Raw genomic sequence first — 17395 nt, 5'->3', positions numbered from 1 at the left:
TGACAACACAAAGAAGGCAGAAAATAAGGGAATCAGGATGGCTAAAAGAACTCTTGAACAGAAACAAGCTGACAACAAAAAGAAGGCAGAAAATGAGGGAATCAGGATGGCTAAAAGAACACTTGAACAGAAACAAGCTGACAACAAAAAGAAGGCAGAAAATAAGGGAATCAGGATGGATAAAAGAACACCTGAACAGAAACAAGCTGACAACACAAAGATGGCAGAAAATGAGGGAATCAGGATGGCTAAAAGAACACCTGAACAGAAACAAGCCGACAACAAAAAGAAGGCAGAAAATGAGGGAATCAGGATGGCTAAAAGAACACTTGAACAGAAACAAGCTGACAACACAAAGAAGGCAGAAAATAAGGGAATCAGGATGGCTAAAAGAACTCTTGAACAGAAACAAGCTGACAACAAAAAGAAGGCAGAAAATGAGGGAATCAGGATGGCTAAAAGAACACTTGAACAGAAACAAGCTGACAACAAAAAGAAGGCAGAAAATAAGGGAATCAGGATGGCTAAAAGAACACTTAAACAGAAACAAGCTGACAACAAAAAGAAGGCAGAAAATAAGGGAATCAGGATGGCTAAAAGAACACTTGAACAGAAACAAGCTGACTACAAAAAGAAGGCAGAAAATGAGCGAATCAGGAGGTCTGCAAGAATACAGCAACAGAAACGACTTGATAACAAAAAGATGTCTGAAAACAATAGACGCAGGAGGGCTGAAAGAACAAATGAACAGAAACGAGCTGATAACAAAAAGAAGGTAGAAAACATGGCCATGGTTAGATCTCAGCAAACACCCGAAGAAAATGAACTCCATCGCAAAAACAATGCAACTCAAAAGAAACAAGTCAGAATGCAGAGGGGACATGCACAACAAGAGAGACTACGAAACTTCAGAAGGGCTGTGAAATATGGCCCAGTCTTTCCATGCTCGTCTTGTGAACAAATGATGTTTGAAAATGGAGTTACCATCATTGATAACAATATGCGCAGTACCATTGAAATAAAATCCAATGTAAAAAATGACAAGTTATTTGATCATATCTTTGAAAACAAATTGGACGATCCAAAATTCAGTGTTTACATTGATTCAAACACAAACTGGTATCTCTGTCACACCTGTAAGAGATATCTCACTAAAGGACAAATGCCACCCATGTCAGCTGCTAATGGTCTGAAAGTTACCGCTGTACCAAAACATCTCCAACTGACAGAACTGGCAAACAATCTAATTGCCAAAAAGATCTTGTTTCAGAAGATATTTAGACTTCCAACTTCATTGATGCCAGCTGTGAAAGACAGACTTATTAACATCCCTATAGGAGATGATGATGTGATGAACACTCTGCAAACCCTTCCCAGGACTCCATCTGAGGCTGGGATAACTACCATTGATGTCATGCTGAAGCGCATGAAGAGATTAAAGAATTATGTTCACCACACAACTATAGACCCTCAACAACTGTTCCAAGCAATGCAATTATTGAAAGACTTCGGACATCCTGGCTATCAATTCTACACAGATCCCTCAACCTTCCAACACAGGTGTGAACAAGAGGATCCAAGTGGTTCACAGCTGCTCTACATAAATGAAGATGAAGATGCGATTGTTGATGAAATAATTGATGCCGTTATTGAGAACATTATTGATGATTCTATTGAAGACATATCCATTACTGAACAACTCTCACAAAACGGTGAAGACATAAATGACGACAACACTGACACAGAAGACAGAAATGAAGTACAAAATGATGAAGAAAAGGAAGAGGCAGAATACAGGGAGAATGATCCAATCAGGAAATTCCAAATTGATTATGACCAGTCAGTCTGTGCAACAGCAAGATTCCCAGAAGCATTTCATGATGAAAACAAGCAGACAGATTCCCATGTCATTACTTTTGCACCTGGCGAAGGAAAAACACCAGAAAATATCCTTCACAGTAAAGATTGGGATTCCATGGCTTTTCCAATGAAGCATCCCGATGGAAAATTCAACTTACACCATCCAAGACAAGCCAACCTCACTGATCAGTACTACTTCATTCAAAGACTAAGAAATGTGGATTCAAGATTCAGAGATGATCCTAGCTATCTTTTTGCAGCAGTGTCCTACATTGAAAAGAAACAGCTTCAGAGGAACATAAATATTTCCTTCATGAGAGGCAAAAAGTCCACCTCAATATCTGGAACTACGTACAACCTTGAGAATGCTTTCTCTGTGTTTGACAGTACCTCCAACACTCCTAGCTACCACAAGAAAGGAAAAAATGAGATGATGGCAAGATTAGACAACCTTGGTCCATTCCAGTTCTTCTTCACTGTCAGCTGTGCAGATATGCGCTGGGAAGAGAATGTCACTGCAATTTTAAGAGAAAGGGGCTTGAAGATTGAATATGTGTTACAAAACGTGACCAAAGATAATGATGGAGAAGGAGATAAGGAAGAAGAAATAACAATGGTCCATTTCAATGACGGTCAGTTGTCTCTTCCTTTAGATGACTATCTGCAAACACAGACAGCTCAGTCAATCCACGAGATTCTCAGAAACAATGTTGTGACTGCCACAAGAAATTACAAGCACAGAGTGCAGACCTTCATTCAAGAAATTATGCTCAATCCTCACAATCCAATGTCTGTGGAATACTACTCAACCAAGCTGGAGTTCCAAGGCAGAGGAGCCGGTCACAATCATGGAGTTCTGTGGGTGGATATGGAAAAAATGGAAATGAAAATTCATGATGGAAACAACATTCATAACATTGCCAATTTGCTTACCAAGAACGAAGCCATGGACGTGCAGACAAGACTCAAAGAAGTTCTTCACACTGTCATTGTTAAGAAGGACACTGTAGGTGAACAAGAGAAACTAACTTTGCTTCCCATTCTCAATAAACTCCACTTATCCAATTTGACCTCTGATAACCTTCTCAACACATTCAAATTCTTTGGCCTCAAGTCAGCTTTCAAGAAATTCCAAACCCTAGATGACTTGCAAGACTATGAGGAAAGAGCGGTCATCAACTTTGCAAACACCTTTACTTCTGTCACTCTCAGTCCTGCTGTTGTCGGAGAAAACGTGTCTAAAATAGCAAAAGCAGTCAACTGTCACAGACACACAAAAGCCTGCCGAAAATATAACACCACCTGCAGATTCTTCTTCCCCAAGTTCCCCGTATGGACCACTGTAATAGCTTCACCCTGCAAACTGGTAGGAGATGCATTAAAAAAAGATGCACCTAACCAAAAGAAACGTGAGGAGTTACTAGACGCAGTAAAGGAGGTACTGCTTGATGAAGAAACGGTATCCAACATCCTTGCGAAATTCCCCACCATCAATCCAAATGACAAACATGAATATGAAGCAAACAGAGAGAAGAGGATTAAGGAAGTCCTCAAGCGGGCTGGTCTGAATGAAACAAACTTTGATTCCTACTTGGAAGCTTTGAAGACCAGTAAGGGAGGCTACTGTCTTATCATGGCCAGGGACATAGATGAAATATTTGTCAATTCCTACAATCCTGAGTGGGCTGAAGCCTGGAATGGTAATACAGATCTTCAAATTACACTGGACTACCATGCAGTCATAACCTACATCTCTGAGTATTACACAAAGGATGATACTGGTACAATGAAGGTTCTTCTTGATGCATTAAAACAAACACAGTCCAGTACCCTAAAGGAAAAGATGGTAACACTCATGAATACCTTCATCTCACACCGACAGATGGGAGAAGCAGAGGCAGTCTATAAGGTCTTCCCAGACTTCCACTTCAGAGACTCCAATGTCAAAACAGTCTTCCTTTCCACAAGCCGCAGAGAAGAGAGAAGCAAGTTTCTCATTAGAGTAGACAATAAACCACAATACACTGGCATTGCAACGGTTAATATTCCAGGAAGAGAAGGTGAATATGTAGAGAAATATGACATACACACCAAATATGAAAGAAGGCCAAAAGATATGGAAGACATTTGCTTGGCCCAGTTTTTCAAAATGTACAACCCTGCTTGGAAAGGCCCAGGAGACAAACAGCATTCTCAAGGAATTCCACCATCACATGCCAATCCTAAAGACAAGCTACATTTCTTCATCACTTCCCATGAAGGAATATCTCACAAACCCCTTCCACCAATTATCGAACTGACACAAGTACATCCAGATGAACCACCGTACATGAGGAAGAGGACCAAACCTATTGTTATGAGAATGCACAAGTTCAACAAAAGCAAGAATACACAGTCATACTGGTTCTCAGAGCTGCTCCTATATAAGCCATACAGACAAGAGGAAGACATTGACAAGCAACTTGGAAGAATTGACGGCATTTCTGATGAAAATGAAAAAAAGGCAGAATACACAAACCTACAGCAAGACATCATGATGGTTAAGCAACATGTCATGGAACACCTAGACAGCGTGGAAGAAGCAAGACTGGCGGTTGAAGAGTCTGCACGAAATCAAGAAATGGAGGACATGTTAAATCCTGAAGGTGAGCAAGAAATTCTTGACTGCAATCTGCAAGGTCCTCTACCTCATCCAGATTTTATTCACCTTGATCCTGATAATCATGCACTACCAAAGGAAAGCAATCATTTGGAAAAAACATTTCGACCCATTGAAATAGAACCACAACATATTCTGTGGACGAAGACAAGAAACCTTGACTATTATCAGAGGAAGGTTGTGGAAAAGGGCATAAGATATGCTAGAGGTCTTGTTAAGGCACTCAAAGAGAGAAATGCACTACCAACAGCTCCACTGCTGATGGTTAATGGTGGGGCAGGCTGCGGCAAATCTACTGTAATCAATATCCTGAAACAATGGCTTCATCTCATTCTACACAGAACCGGTGACAACCCTGAATGCCCACATGTGTTGGTCACTGCCCCAACTGGAACAGCAGCCTCTAGAGTCAAAGGACAAACACTCCACACAACATTTGGATTCAACTTTGGCAATCAGCACTATCCATTGGGTGACAAGAAACGAGACAACACAAGGATGCAGCTTACAAACCTTAGGGCAGTCATTGTTGATGAGATTTCCATGGTCAAAGCAGATATGCTCTACATGCTTGATCTTCGACTTCGTGAAATCATGCTCCAACCCAACAAGATATTTGGAGGCCTTGCTATTTTCTTCTTTGGTGATCTAATGCAGCTCAAACCATGCAAAGCAAAGTACATATTTGCTGAGCCCCAGTGTGCTGACTACAAACTACCCTTTCATATCCAACCTCATTGGGAACTGTTTGAGATCATCACACTAGAAGAGAATCACAGGCAAGGAGAGGACCATACATATGCTGACATACTGAACAGACTCAGAGTGGGTCACCAGACTGAAGAAGATCTAAGAATTCTAACTACCAGAATCAGACCTGAAGGTCATGCTGACACCGTTGGTGCAACATACATTAGCTGCACTAATGCAACAGTGAACAAGCATAACAATATCAGACTAAAAGAACTTCAAACAGAACTTCTGGAAGTAGAAGCCATTAATCATCATCCTACAATTCAAAATTTTCAACCAAAGATCAACGCAAAAGGAACAGTTGGAAATTCAGCATTTCTCCAAACCTTAAAGCTCAAAATAGGTGCCCCAGTGATGCTAATTCACAATCTGGACACTCTTGATGGTTTGACCAATGGCACAAGAGGAACCCTTGCTGCAGTCATCAAAGACCAACAACAAAACATCATCAAACTGATGGTCAAATTCGATGAAGAATATCAAGGGGCAAACAAGCGTACAACCCAACCAGCACTCCAGTTGAAGTACCCTGGCTGTACACCAGTAGAGAAAGTTCAATTCACATACAGCCTGTCAAAGAAACAAACTCATGCATCCAGCAATGCAACCGTCTATCAATTCCCACTTGTACTTTGCTATGCCGCAACATGCCATAAATTCCAAGGACAAGAAATTCCCAAACCCAAAAACGCAGCAATGGACTTGACAACAATCTTCGACGCAGCCATGGGATATGTCATGCTGAGCAGAGTCCCTTCATTAGAACAACTGTACATCATAAACTCTCTGCCAGAGGAAAACCTGTTTGCAGATAGAAATGCCCTACAGGAACTGAGGAGGATGGAGAGTGTGTCCATCAACATGAACCCTACAGAATGGGAAAACACACATGAGTGGACAATGAAAGTCGCAGCTCTCAACTGCCAATCCCTAGTGCCCAAACTACCCGAAATTAAAGTAGACCCTGTTCTGGCTTATGCTGACATTTTATGTATCAGTGAAACATGGCTCACACACAACAACAACCAGCACCCATCTTTGCAGATTGATGGCTTTTCACTGCATTTAAACAGTACCGGACCTGGTAAGGGATTGGCCACTTACTACAGACCAGAAAAATTCCAACATCAAGCAGATTTCAACGATGACGCTATGCAAATCACCATGATGGTCTCAGCAGACGTTGACATAATCAGTGTCTACAAAAGCAAGGCAAATAAAGCCTTGATCCACAATTTGGTATGCTTAATTAACCCCCTCAAAACAACTCTGATCTGCGGTGACTTCAACATATGCTTTGCTCAAAACCCCGACAATCACGTTTCCCAAACTCTTCAGCAACTAGGATTCACTCAACTCATAAATGAAGCAACCCATTTCGAAGGAGGACACCTAGACCACGCCTACTTCCGGAATAATGAACACCTCACTGCACATCCCTCTCTGTACAGTTCATACTACACAGCCAGAGACCATGATGCTTTGCTGATAACAGTAAAAAAAACAACAGAAATGCTCTAGGTATGGCTGTTTACAGTACTGCATAACACATACCAGTATTTATTTTACTTCTTCTTGCACCATAATGTCAAATACTGCATACTGCAGACTAATATATTATTTCATCTCATTTCAGATCAAACCACTTCCGCTGCTCCCCATCTCCACCCAGCCTTATACTACAACGGCAACCACTCAAAAATGGAAGTTTATACGTAAGTTCAACTGACAGACTGAACCAGCTGTAATTTGTAACATCCCTCCCCCATCAACTCATTGGCTCTGTTCTAATCAGATCAGCCTCACTCATGACAACGTTCCTTTTAAAATTATGCCTCCTCCTTCCATATCTCACCTGTGCTATCTGTTCAGGAGACACACCTCCTCCCTGACACCGCACAGCAGCAGGCAACACCAGGGGCCCCATATATTGGGGGCGGGCTCCAGTAGGTATGGCTTACAACATGTACACATTACTTCATAACACATACCAGTATTTCTTTTACTTTAAGGCTCTTGCACCACTGATGTTGACAAGTGCTAATATAAAGTAAAATACTGCAGACTGAAATATGATGCCATCTCATTTCAGATGAAACCACTCCCACTGCACACCATCTCCACCCAGCCTCATACTACAACATCACTCAGACAAAAATGGAATTTCAGATGTAAGTTCAACTGACAGACTGAACCAGCTGTCATTTCTAACATCCCTCCCACATCAACTCATTGCCTCTTTACATCCCTCTCTGTACAGTTCATACTACACATCCAGAGACCATTGCTGATAAAAAAAAAACAAAAAAAAATCAGAAATGCTCATCAACTCATTGCCTCTGTTATAACCCTAACCCAATTGACCATATTCACCTGCCGACCATGTTTAAGATTTGCTTTAAAACTATACCTACACCGGGTGGCAACTAGGGTGACATTTCATTGACTTAATGGCCGCGGTCTGAATATGCTCAATCAGATCAGCCTAACTCATGACAACGATCCTTTTAAAATAATGCCTCCTCCTTCCATATCTCACCTCTGCTATCTGTTTAGAGTTGCCTAACCATGGCCATGATAACAGCCAATGACGGGACAGGTTAGCTCGTCCAGGCTATGGGATCCACCAAGGTAACGCGCTTGTCCAGGCTATGATTACACGCCACTCCACAACGACCGGCCGCACTCCACAACGAGGGACACAGAAGATCGGCACTCCACACAACGACCACACTCCACAATGAGGGATAGGCCTAGCCTACTGTTCTGAGGTTACACAGAAGATTTTGTTATTATTATTAGATAGCACTCTGTGATATAATTGCCTTCTTGCTTAGGCCACAGTGGTGCTAAGCACTAGGCCTACATGTTTTATATTGATTCTTGCTTGGGCCACTGTGCTGCTAGGCACTACTTGTTTGATATTATAATAGAGAAGTGTCGCTGTTGACGATGTTATGCAGACAGATGTTCTGAAGCATTCCAAAGTTTGTTAAATAATGGATTCATAAGCAAATTAAATTATATAGGGTGACGTCTGCAAGGTCAATGCTTATGACAATTCACACTATAGAGTAATACAATAATATTGGATTGTGTTAAATAGGCTACACATTAAAGGTTATTTCAAAGCAGTAGGTCCTACTGCTCCAATCTAAAAATCCACACAGCAAGTGCAAACCCATTTCTCAAGCTTGATTCTGTTATTATATCTTTATATCAATACAACATAATTTTCGTGTATTCCTTCCCAACTTGATTCTGGTTTATATTTTGGAAATAAAATGTGAGGAACTATTTGTGTGTTTGTATGTTTAGGCCACGTTGACCTTTTGTCAATTGTCTTGCTGCCTACTCATTTCATTTGAACTCCCTTAAATATATTCCACAATGATCGTAACCTCTACTATTTGTGGTAATACAATTAACCTAAAAATACAATGTTTGTTGACCTTAGGGTGGTTGTATTCCGTTCTCTACTATTCCATTTTCTAGCCGCCCAGATTGAGGGCACTGTTGTGCAGCCTAGACACACACACACACACACACACACACACATAGGGTATAGCTGCTCAAATTCACCGCTCCACTTCGAACCAAGGTTTGATTTTTTATAGGTTACAGTAGAGACAGACTGGAAACAGGGAGAGAGATGGGGAGAGATGCAGCAAAGATGGTCGAACCCACAATGCGCTGTCAGGCTACACTTCAGCCTAGCTGCCTGGACCATGGCCCGGGCCTGCACTTACTCTTCTGTTTTATTCTTGGTATATTTTATTTAGAGTAGCCAAGTATTGTTTCCCCCTTTTTCCTCCCAATTCACTATACCAATTTCAACACATTTCTGTGTTGCCGCTGTTGTTGTACCCAACTAGCTCACCTGCCAGTGAGGATCCCCCACCAGGAGGACGTAGTGCCTGCTTAGCTCCGTTCAACATCCCCCGCTGACAGGCTCTGCCCCCAGCCCGTAGGACAGAGATCACCCTCCCCCGAACATGGGCCAAAAGTGTTCAGATAGATGCTTGGCCAAACCACATGCACAAGACCAAAAACTTTCTTGTGGTCTTTATCCTTTTAGTTGACCCTGTATCAGTGAACTGTACTGTCCAGTACCTTTTCCTAAGTAAACTTCTAATAAAGTATTCAATCAATGGGTGAAGTTCAAATGTCCATGATTTGCTCAAGGGTAAAATGTTAATGAAATAAAGTATAACTATTCATGGAATGGTCTATGTTTATGTACCATGTCTGGTGAAGCTTTGAATAAACAATGACGTGTTCTGTGCCCCCCCCCCCCCCAGCGGTCTATACTTGGTCTCCTACTTTTTTCACACTAATTCCTCACCCAAAATAGCCGATTAAGTAGCTCACAACATGTTGCAATGCGTTGCTTAGCCAGTTGCACGGTGCCACGAGTCATTTGACAAATTGGTCTTAAATACTGGAATTTCGTGTAATTTGATCAAATTTAGTTGATTTGAAATATATCTTTATAAATGAAGTGACATGACTATCATTGTTTGCAAATGCCATTTCCCTCAGATTTAGCTGTACAACTACAAGATGTACTGACCATACGTACCCTATAATTCAATGTTGTGTTTAAATTATTTAACTGTTCCAAGCAACTGCTGTTGCTTGGAACTTTTAAAACGGTGTGGTCTGGTGCAGCTTTTCCAGACGGTGTCTGACAGCTTACACAAAAATGTATAATCCTACTCTCTTTACACTCAAAACTTGTAGTAGCACAAAGCCACCGCCAGATGGCAGTACCTACCCACGGCTGCCTGCGCTGGAGGTCCGCCTGCACAGAGAGGTCTTGTGTTTGAGTTGTGACTTCATGATGATGTCATGCTTGTGTTTGAGGTCCAGCAGGATGGCTCTGAACTCCTCATCCTCACACAGATCTAAAAGCACACAGGTGTGAAGCAAGGTTATTATAGTTTTGTATTTTTTCCACTGCCGCTTAGTTTTTATTTAGTTTTGACTTTATGTTTTCAATTTCAGTTATTTAGTTTTTGTTCAGTAGTTTTAGTTTTTGAAGTGGTTTTGCTAGTTTACATTTTATTTTGTGACAGGGATAATTTTTTAATCGGTGACAGCCGCTTCCAAGGAGTGGCTTTGTGTGTCCCGTACATGTCCATATATGGTCATTCCAGTCCAGAATGAACAGGCTTTGTCTGTCCCGTACATGTCCCGTGCATGCAGAATTGAGGATTGGTCAAGCTTCACATGACAATGTGGCCCTCCAGATAAAATCATTCATTCATTCAGAATTCATAAAAATATAGAACTAAAGCACATAGAAAGTATAGATCTAGAACACAGAATGTATAGATCTAGAACACAGATTTCATAGCTCTAGAACAGATAGAATAAAGATTCACCGCTTCACTTCGAACCGAGGTTTGATTTTTAGTGCTAGTAGTTTTCTTTTTCTTTTTTTTCTTTTGTAACATGGGGTAGTCAGGGGCGGCAGTGGCTCAGGGGTAGAGTGGGCAACCGGAAGGTTCCCACTTCCCAGTTCGATCCCGGGCTCCCCCAGAGTTACTGTCTAAATATCCTTGAGCAAGACTCTGAACCCCTATAATTGCTACCGATGAGCAGGTTGGCTGCCTTGCATGGTTTCCTCCACCATCTGTGTGTGAATGGGTGAATGTTATGCACAGTCATTGTAAAGCTGGTTAAAAGGTGCTGTATAAATGCACCATTAATTTACTGTTTAAATTTTGTCAGGGGCTAGATTGAAAAGCTTAGAAAAATAGTGAAAATAGCTATTAACTACAAGCTACTTCTCTACCCATCAGCTACGTTCGCCCCATGCTGAAATAGAACATTATACTGTAACATTATACCATCTGACAGAAGTAGACAGATAAGCTAATTGAACAAAGCTAACATCACATTGGATTAATGTGGTTGGTTAGCCAATACACCTATTGCACCTTACCCATTCAGAACGGGTACACATTATTGTGTATCATTATTTTATGCTTTAACTATTGAAAAATAGCAGATATACAAGCTCACAGCGCGGCACCGAGTGCCGCGCTGCGAGCTTGTAGATCTGCTATTTTTGAGAAATCTTGAAAATTAGAATTTTGGCCCGATTCTATTAAGTGTCTTTTGAATCCTTCTAAGGTTTTTTGAAAAACCAATGTTTCTATGTCAGCAATCTGGCCAGCCATCGTCAAAGAAAAGATCCTTTTCACTCAACTGGAGCTCAGTTAGTCTGTTCTTGAGAGACTACTATGTCAGTGGTTCTCAAACCTTTTCATGTGAAGGACCCCCAAAATGATATTTATTTGGCCACAGACCCGCATCTCAAAATATTTAGTTCCAGGGACCCCCCCCCCCCCCCCCCCAGAAGCAGTTCTCTGAGTTACAAACGTTCGCTTTGAAAGTACATATATTCAAAGATTTGCACACATTTTCACGACTACTTTTTCAAAAATAGCAGATCTACAAGCTCACTGGTTAAAGCGTTCAATAATTCTAGGCCCAAATGGGTTAACGACTGAACGCATTAGACCTGACACCTGGACAAGACAGTGCTCCAGGCTACAGTGTTTTAATATTCAATTGGCTGAGTGCAGTGAGTGGACATAGTACTCAACCCCAGTAGGCTAGTAAAAGCAGAGTCGACTCACGGTCAAATATAACTCAAAAAGTGAAAGCTGCACTGTTAAATGTGTTCTTGAGGTAAAGTACAGGAGTACATCGTCGTTGTCGGTGGAAACCTCGTATCTCCAAGTTTCAAAGTTGTACCTTCTTTCGCAAAGTAAAAACCCTGCTTCATACAAGGCCGTCACACAAAAGTAGTGAAAACAGCCGATCGCGGTGCGAGGCGTTGTGTGCTTGTAGATCGGCTGTTTTCACTAGTTCAAATCATTTTTAAATGATAAATGCAAAAGGAACGGTTTTGGACATACAAGGTTTTCATCGGACGACGACAAAATGCTTTCATAAATATGCTAAAATGAGCAAAGAATTCAAAAGTACATGCTTAAAATTACAAAGTACAATTTATTTTAGCATCAATGCATTGCTGCATTAAAATCTAGACATTTTCCACAAAAAAAACATTCGAAGATTTTTCCAGAGATTAAAAAAAATATATATAAATATAGTGAAAATATCAGATCTACTACAGTAGCTTTTAGATCTGCTATTTTCTGCTATGGCGTCAAAAGTACAATATTTGTCTTTGAAATGTTGCGGAGTGATAGTCGAGTATCCAAAAAGCCAAACACTCAAATAAAGCACAGATGCTCAAAGTAAAGGTGCTTGGTGGGAGTGTGTTTGTGAGGACAATAAGACCTACCAATGGGAGTCTCCTCTAGGAAGGTCTTGGCATTGAGACTAGCTCCATGAGAGACCAGCAGCTCTGCCACGTGCATCTGCAATGGAAACAGCATCAACGTGTGAAACGAGCAGAAAAGATCTGACTCAGATCGCACTCAAAAAAGGACTTAAATCAGTGCTTTAAAGCAGTGGTTCCCAAACCTTTTAGCTTGTGACCCAAAAGAGAGATTAGACGTTTGCCCGGGACCCAAACATAGTGAAAATAGCCGATCTACAAGCTCACAACGCGGCGTGACTTTTTTTTATTGAATTTCTTTGATTTCTTCATGAAATTACTGAAAAAAATCGTTGAATTTATTTTGAATTTTTTTAATGTTTTGAAATAATAATAAAAATAAAAATGTACGAAACAAAACGAATTAAGGGACCCATAAAAAATGTGCCGACCCAGTGTTTGGGAACCAGTGCTACAAAGGTATTACAAAGGTTAAAAAGCCAACATGTTTGGACCGAGCTGGTCTTCATCAGGGCAAGTATGCCACTAACACGTCCATAAATAGTGTGAAATCACATGAGTCATGCAGGTGCAAAGTCAATCAGTCACAATTAGTATCAATTCATTGGAAATAATTGTGAGTGATTGTTCCTAGAAGCACCATCAGTCTAGGTTTTAAACATTTTATCTGCACTGCACTGAGAACCTTGGTTGGTTTCTGTGTTTTTCTCAACTTCAGAGCACAGTATGCTTTGTTTACCTGTATCTTTAATGTGTGTGTGCTTGTGTGTATGTGACAGAGAGTGAATGCGCATGTATTCACAAGCATATGGGAATGCTTTTCTAGTATTTACTGTATGCGTGTGAATGCCTAACTACCCTGTGTGTGTGTGTGTGTGTGTGTGTGTGTGTGTGTGTGTGTGTGTGTGTGTGTGTGTAAATATGCTGTATTAAACCCCTGAGGGGTGTTTGGGTATTTGTCCAGGATATGCTGACTGTACTTCTTTACAGCATCTTGTAAATATTTGTATCTCTTATGTGGAGTGTGTGTGTGTGTGTGTGTGTGTGTGTGTGTGTGTGTGTGTGTGTGTGTGTGTGTGTGTGTGTGTGTGTGTGTGTGTGTGCGCACGTGTGTGCGTGCAAGTGTGTGTGTGTGTGTGTGTGTGTGTGTGTGTGTGTGTGTGTGTGTGTGTGCGTTCGTGTGTGCGTGTATTACTATACTTGTGAGGGCCAAACGTCCCCAAAAAATAACTAATTGTAGTTAGGCTTACAATTAGGGATTCAGGTTTGGCGTTAGGATGTGGCATTTTGACGTTATGGTTGGAGTTATGCCAGATTCATACTTAGGTGTGTGTTAGTGTCGCACACCGGAAATAGTCAAACTACAACGCAACATAATGCGTTGTGAGCTTGTAGATCTGCTATTTTCGGCTTTAGGTTTAGGGCTAAAAAGGGGTTAAAAGAGTGTAAAGATAGCATTCATGAATTTGCCATAAAATGTTTATGTCCTTGAAGTACTGAATTCCCTTCCAATTGTACATACATTATTTTGTCTTGATTGTATTGTTACACTTTTGCTTTGGCAATGTTAACGTATGTTTTCTTATGCCAATAATTGTGTGTGTGTGTGTGTGTGTGTGTGTGTGTGTGTGTGTGTGTGTGTGTGTGTGTGTGTGTGTGTGTGTGTGTGTGTGTGTGTGTGTGTGTGTGTGTGTGTGTGTGTGTGTGTGTGTGCGTGCGTGCATGCGTGTCACCTGCCCCCAGGCCTGTCACAAGCATAGAATTTTAATTGAGGATTAAATGTCAAACAAATAAATGCAATTAACGATTTAATTGTGCTTCCATTGGAAAATTACATTTCTGCTTGGCTTTAGGTCAAACGGAACAACAATTGCTCAGGGCAGACATGACAAATAACTTAAATATACAAAGAAATGCCTGACGATAACAGTAATGAAAATAAATAATGTACTATGCCAAAATAGGCAATATAAAACCATTTTCTACTAAAACATTGTCGTGAACTATTATTTCCACTATTTTTGAAAATATTTGGAAATGTGTGAACATTTTTCAACACGGAAACGAGGCAAAAACAATAGCGATTACCTGGAGTAATCGCGATTAGGTGATGATGTAATCAGTGTATACAGTATATAGCGTACCTGGCCCCAGCAGGCTGCGGCATGGAGGGGCTGCCAGCCCTCAGCGTCCCGCAGGTCCATGCGTGCTCCCCCCTCCAGCAGCAGCTCAGCAGCCTGCACGTAGCCGCTAGCCGCCGCAATGTGGAGCTGCAACACACACAGTACAGTACGCTATTATTCCAAACGTAGGAGACGGTGGAGGAAGGAGTGCTTCTTTTCCGTTCACCCACGTCGGCTACTCGCCAGCGTCAAGGTTACTGAGGTTAGGGTTAGGTTTAGGCATAGTTTTACTGAGGTTAAGGTTGGGGTTAGGGTTAGAGTTAGGCATAGCTTTACTGAGGTTAAGGTTAGGGTTAGGGTTAGAGTTAGGCATAGAGGTTAACATTCACACCCGTGCGGTCCAAGTGACCACAGCCGAGCGCTCCAGACCTCCGCTCCAGCCAATCACAAGCCGCGCCTTCTAATTTATGTGACACCGTCTCCTACGGTAGGAATAATCGTGTACAGTACAGAACAGTGGTGACCAAACCTTTTTAGCTTGTGACCATAGACTGTAAAAAAATATGGACGGTGGAAAGCCATTGGTTTCTATGCAGTGCAAATGAAGCTTTTTTGGCCGTTGTATTGGTGACGCCATCATTGTGAAATGAACGTTCATTGGTAGAAATGGTACCATCTCGAATGCTATTGGCTGCCAACGGTCACGTGCAACCACAGGGATACATGGGACATTGTGTTGAGCTTGCCGAAAATAAAGTACACGAAGAAGAATCATCACAAGCCTATGATCCCAAGCCCCTCCTGCCCGAGACCCAAACTAGTGAATACAGCCGATCTACAAGCTCACAACACGACGCTTCGACACGACGTGAGCTTGTAGATTGGCTATTTTCACTACTTCTTCTTAATTTTTTTGGAATTTCTTTGATTTGTCCTTGATTTCTTCATGAAATTACTGGGGGAAAAATCTTAGATTTTTTTTTTAGGTTTAGGGTTAGGGTTAGGGTTTATTTTAGGGAATGTTTATTGAAAATGTTTTTAAATAATAATAATTATAAACAAATCGTAGGAAACCAAAAATTAAGGACCCAGTGATTGGGTAAAGTGTTTCATGACCCCCAAATTTGTATGTACTGTATTTGCATTTGTATCCCATCTGAAATTGTCAAGTGCTAGAGACATCCAGAAGAGAAGATTTGTGTTTAAAAAAATGCTAAATTATTTAAAAAATGTCAGAACATTTCCAAGACTTTTCAAAAATAGCAGATGTACAAACTCACAGCATGGCATGAAGTGCCGTGCTCGCGTGCTGTGAGCTTGTATATCTGCTATGTTTTAATCACCAATTATTGTGACGCTATATTAACAAAATTGGTGTTGCAACGCCAGGCCCTTCATTCTTCTGGGTTTCCAGAACTCAGGGTTAGTACTACCTGAGTAGGGCCCAAATTAGATTCTGAAAACCAGATCTGAAACCAAGCAGCGTATGGAAACAAATTCAGAACCTCTGAAATATGTTACACTGCACTGTTCACTTGGTTCTTGGAAGTCAAAAAGAGCCATTAGTATTTATGGTACAGTATAGTATTCTGGTTCACAAAGTGGGGTCTGGGGACGTCCAGCAGTCCTTGAGGGGTTCCAGGGGATCCAGAGCTAAATGATTGATAGTTAGGAACCAAATGGACCCTTACGGGTCTGCACAAATGGGTTAATTAAAGAGTTAAATGAACACAAATTGTATCCAATTGGGATCCTTGGCCTAATGCATGTCAAACTGGCGGTCCTTGAAATGAAAAACGTTGAGAATCACTGACACAGCTAGAATGAAAGCTGTTGGCTGAATTCGTTTTTTTAGCTTTAGTCATACAATCTTTAAACCCTACTGTAACTGTTACTGTACAGCATACATGTTCCTGTTTTGAAAGTGGAAAAGACGATATGCAACAAGCTCAAAACGTGTCAAATTTTTACTACTTATGTGTGACACTCTTCTATGACAACGTAGGGCAGGGGTCTTCAACATTTTCAGGCCAAGGACCCCTTAGTTGAGAGAGAGATGAAGCAGGGACCCCCGCAACCTCTTCATAGATTCCATATAGTTTCATCGTTTGACAGCACAATCATCAGTGTATTTTGGATTCATGTCAATTTGTGTTTCCAGATATTTAACCACTTTCTGTCAATACGTACTAAACTTGACCTTTCACTCTGTACTTAGTCTGCTCTTTTTCCCCTCTACACCAAACATCTTTGCCGAAAATAGCCGATCTACAAGCTCAAAACGCCTCGCGCTGTGAGCTTGTAGATCTGCTATTTTTGGCCCGGGAAAAAAAACGTACAAAGTTTACATATGGAAATACGAATGGAAATGGACAATGTATGGAAAATAACATAATTGTGGCACGGGGTGATGCAAACATACTGAAGCGTCTTATTTTCATCTGGGACACAAAGAGAGAGTGAGAGGGATGGAATCGGGGAACGCAATAAATCTCATCTCTCCATTTGAAATGATTGGCGGGGTGTTGGGGGGGGAGGTGCTATGTTCCAGAGCAAATCAACTTGGGAGAAACAAGGAAGAAAAAAAAAAGAAGATAGATAAATAAATCACATCCCTGTGCATCACAGCGTGTAACACAAAAGCTGTGTGTAGCGCACACTTCAGGGCTACCTGGCTAA

The 17395-nt window shown here is 41.2% G+C and overlaps 1 protein-coding gene across 1 annotated transcript in view; it reads right to left on the bottom strand.

Moving 5' to 3' along the window:
* ppp1r16b (protein phosphatase 1, regulatory subunit 16B) overlaps positions 1 to 17395 on the bottom strand; it is a gene marked incomplete at both ends in the record, with an annotated part of 132230 nt that overhangs the window by 9530 nt on the left and 105305 nt on the right. Inside the window, 3 exons of the mRNA XM_080728878.1 lie at positions 10050 to 10179; positions 12597 to 12672; positions 14738 to 14863. Of these exons, the coding sequence (XP_080585004.1) occupies positions 10050 to 10179; positions 12597 to 12672; positions 14738 to 14863 (332 nt within the window). The remainder of the gene's footprint in view (positions 1 to 10049; positions 10180 to 12596; positions 12673 to 14737; positions 14864 to 17395) is intronic.

The sequence above is a fragment of the Nannobrachium achirus genome, assembly GCF_963921795.1.
Source record: "Nannobrachium achirus genome assembly, chromosome: 6".
Lineage (NCBI taxonomy): Eukaryota > Metazoa > Chordata > Actinopteri > Myctophiformes > Myctophidae > Nannobrachium > Nannobrachium achirus.
The sequence above is the reverse complement of the archived record's forward strand: the minus strand, read 5'-3'. Positions and strand labels throughout refer to the sequence as shown.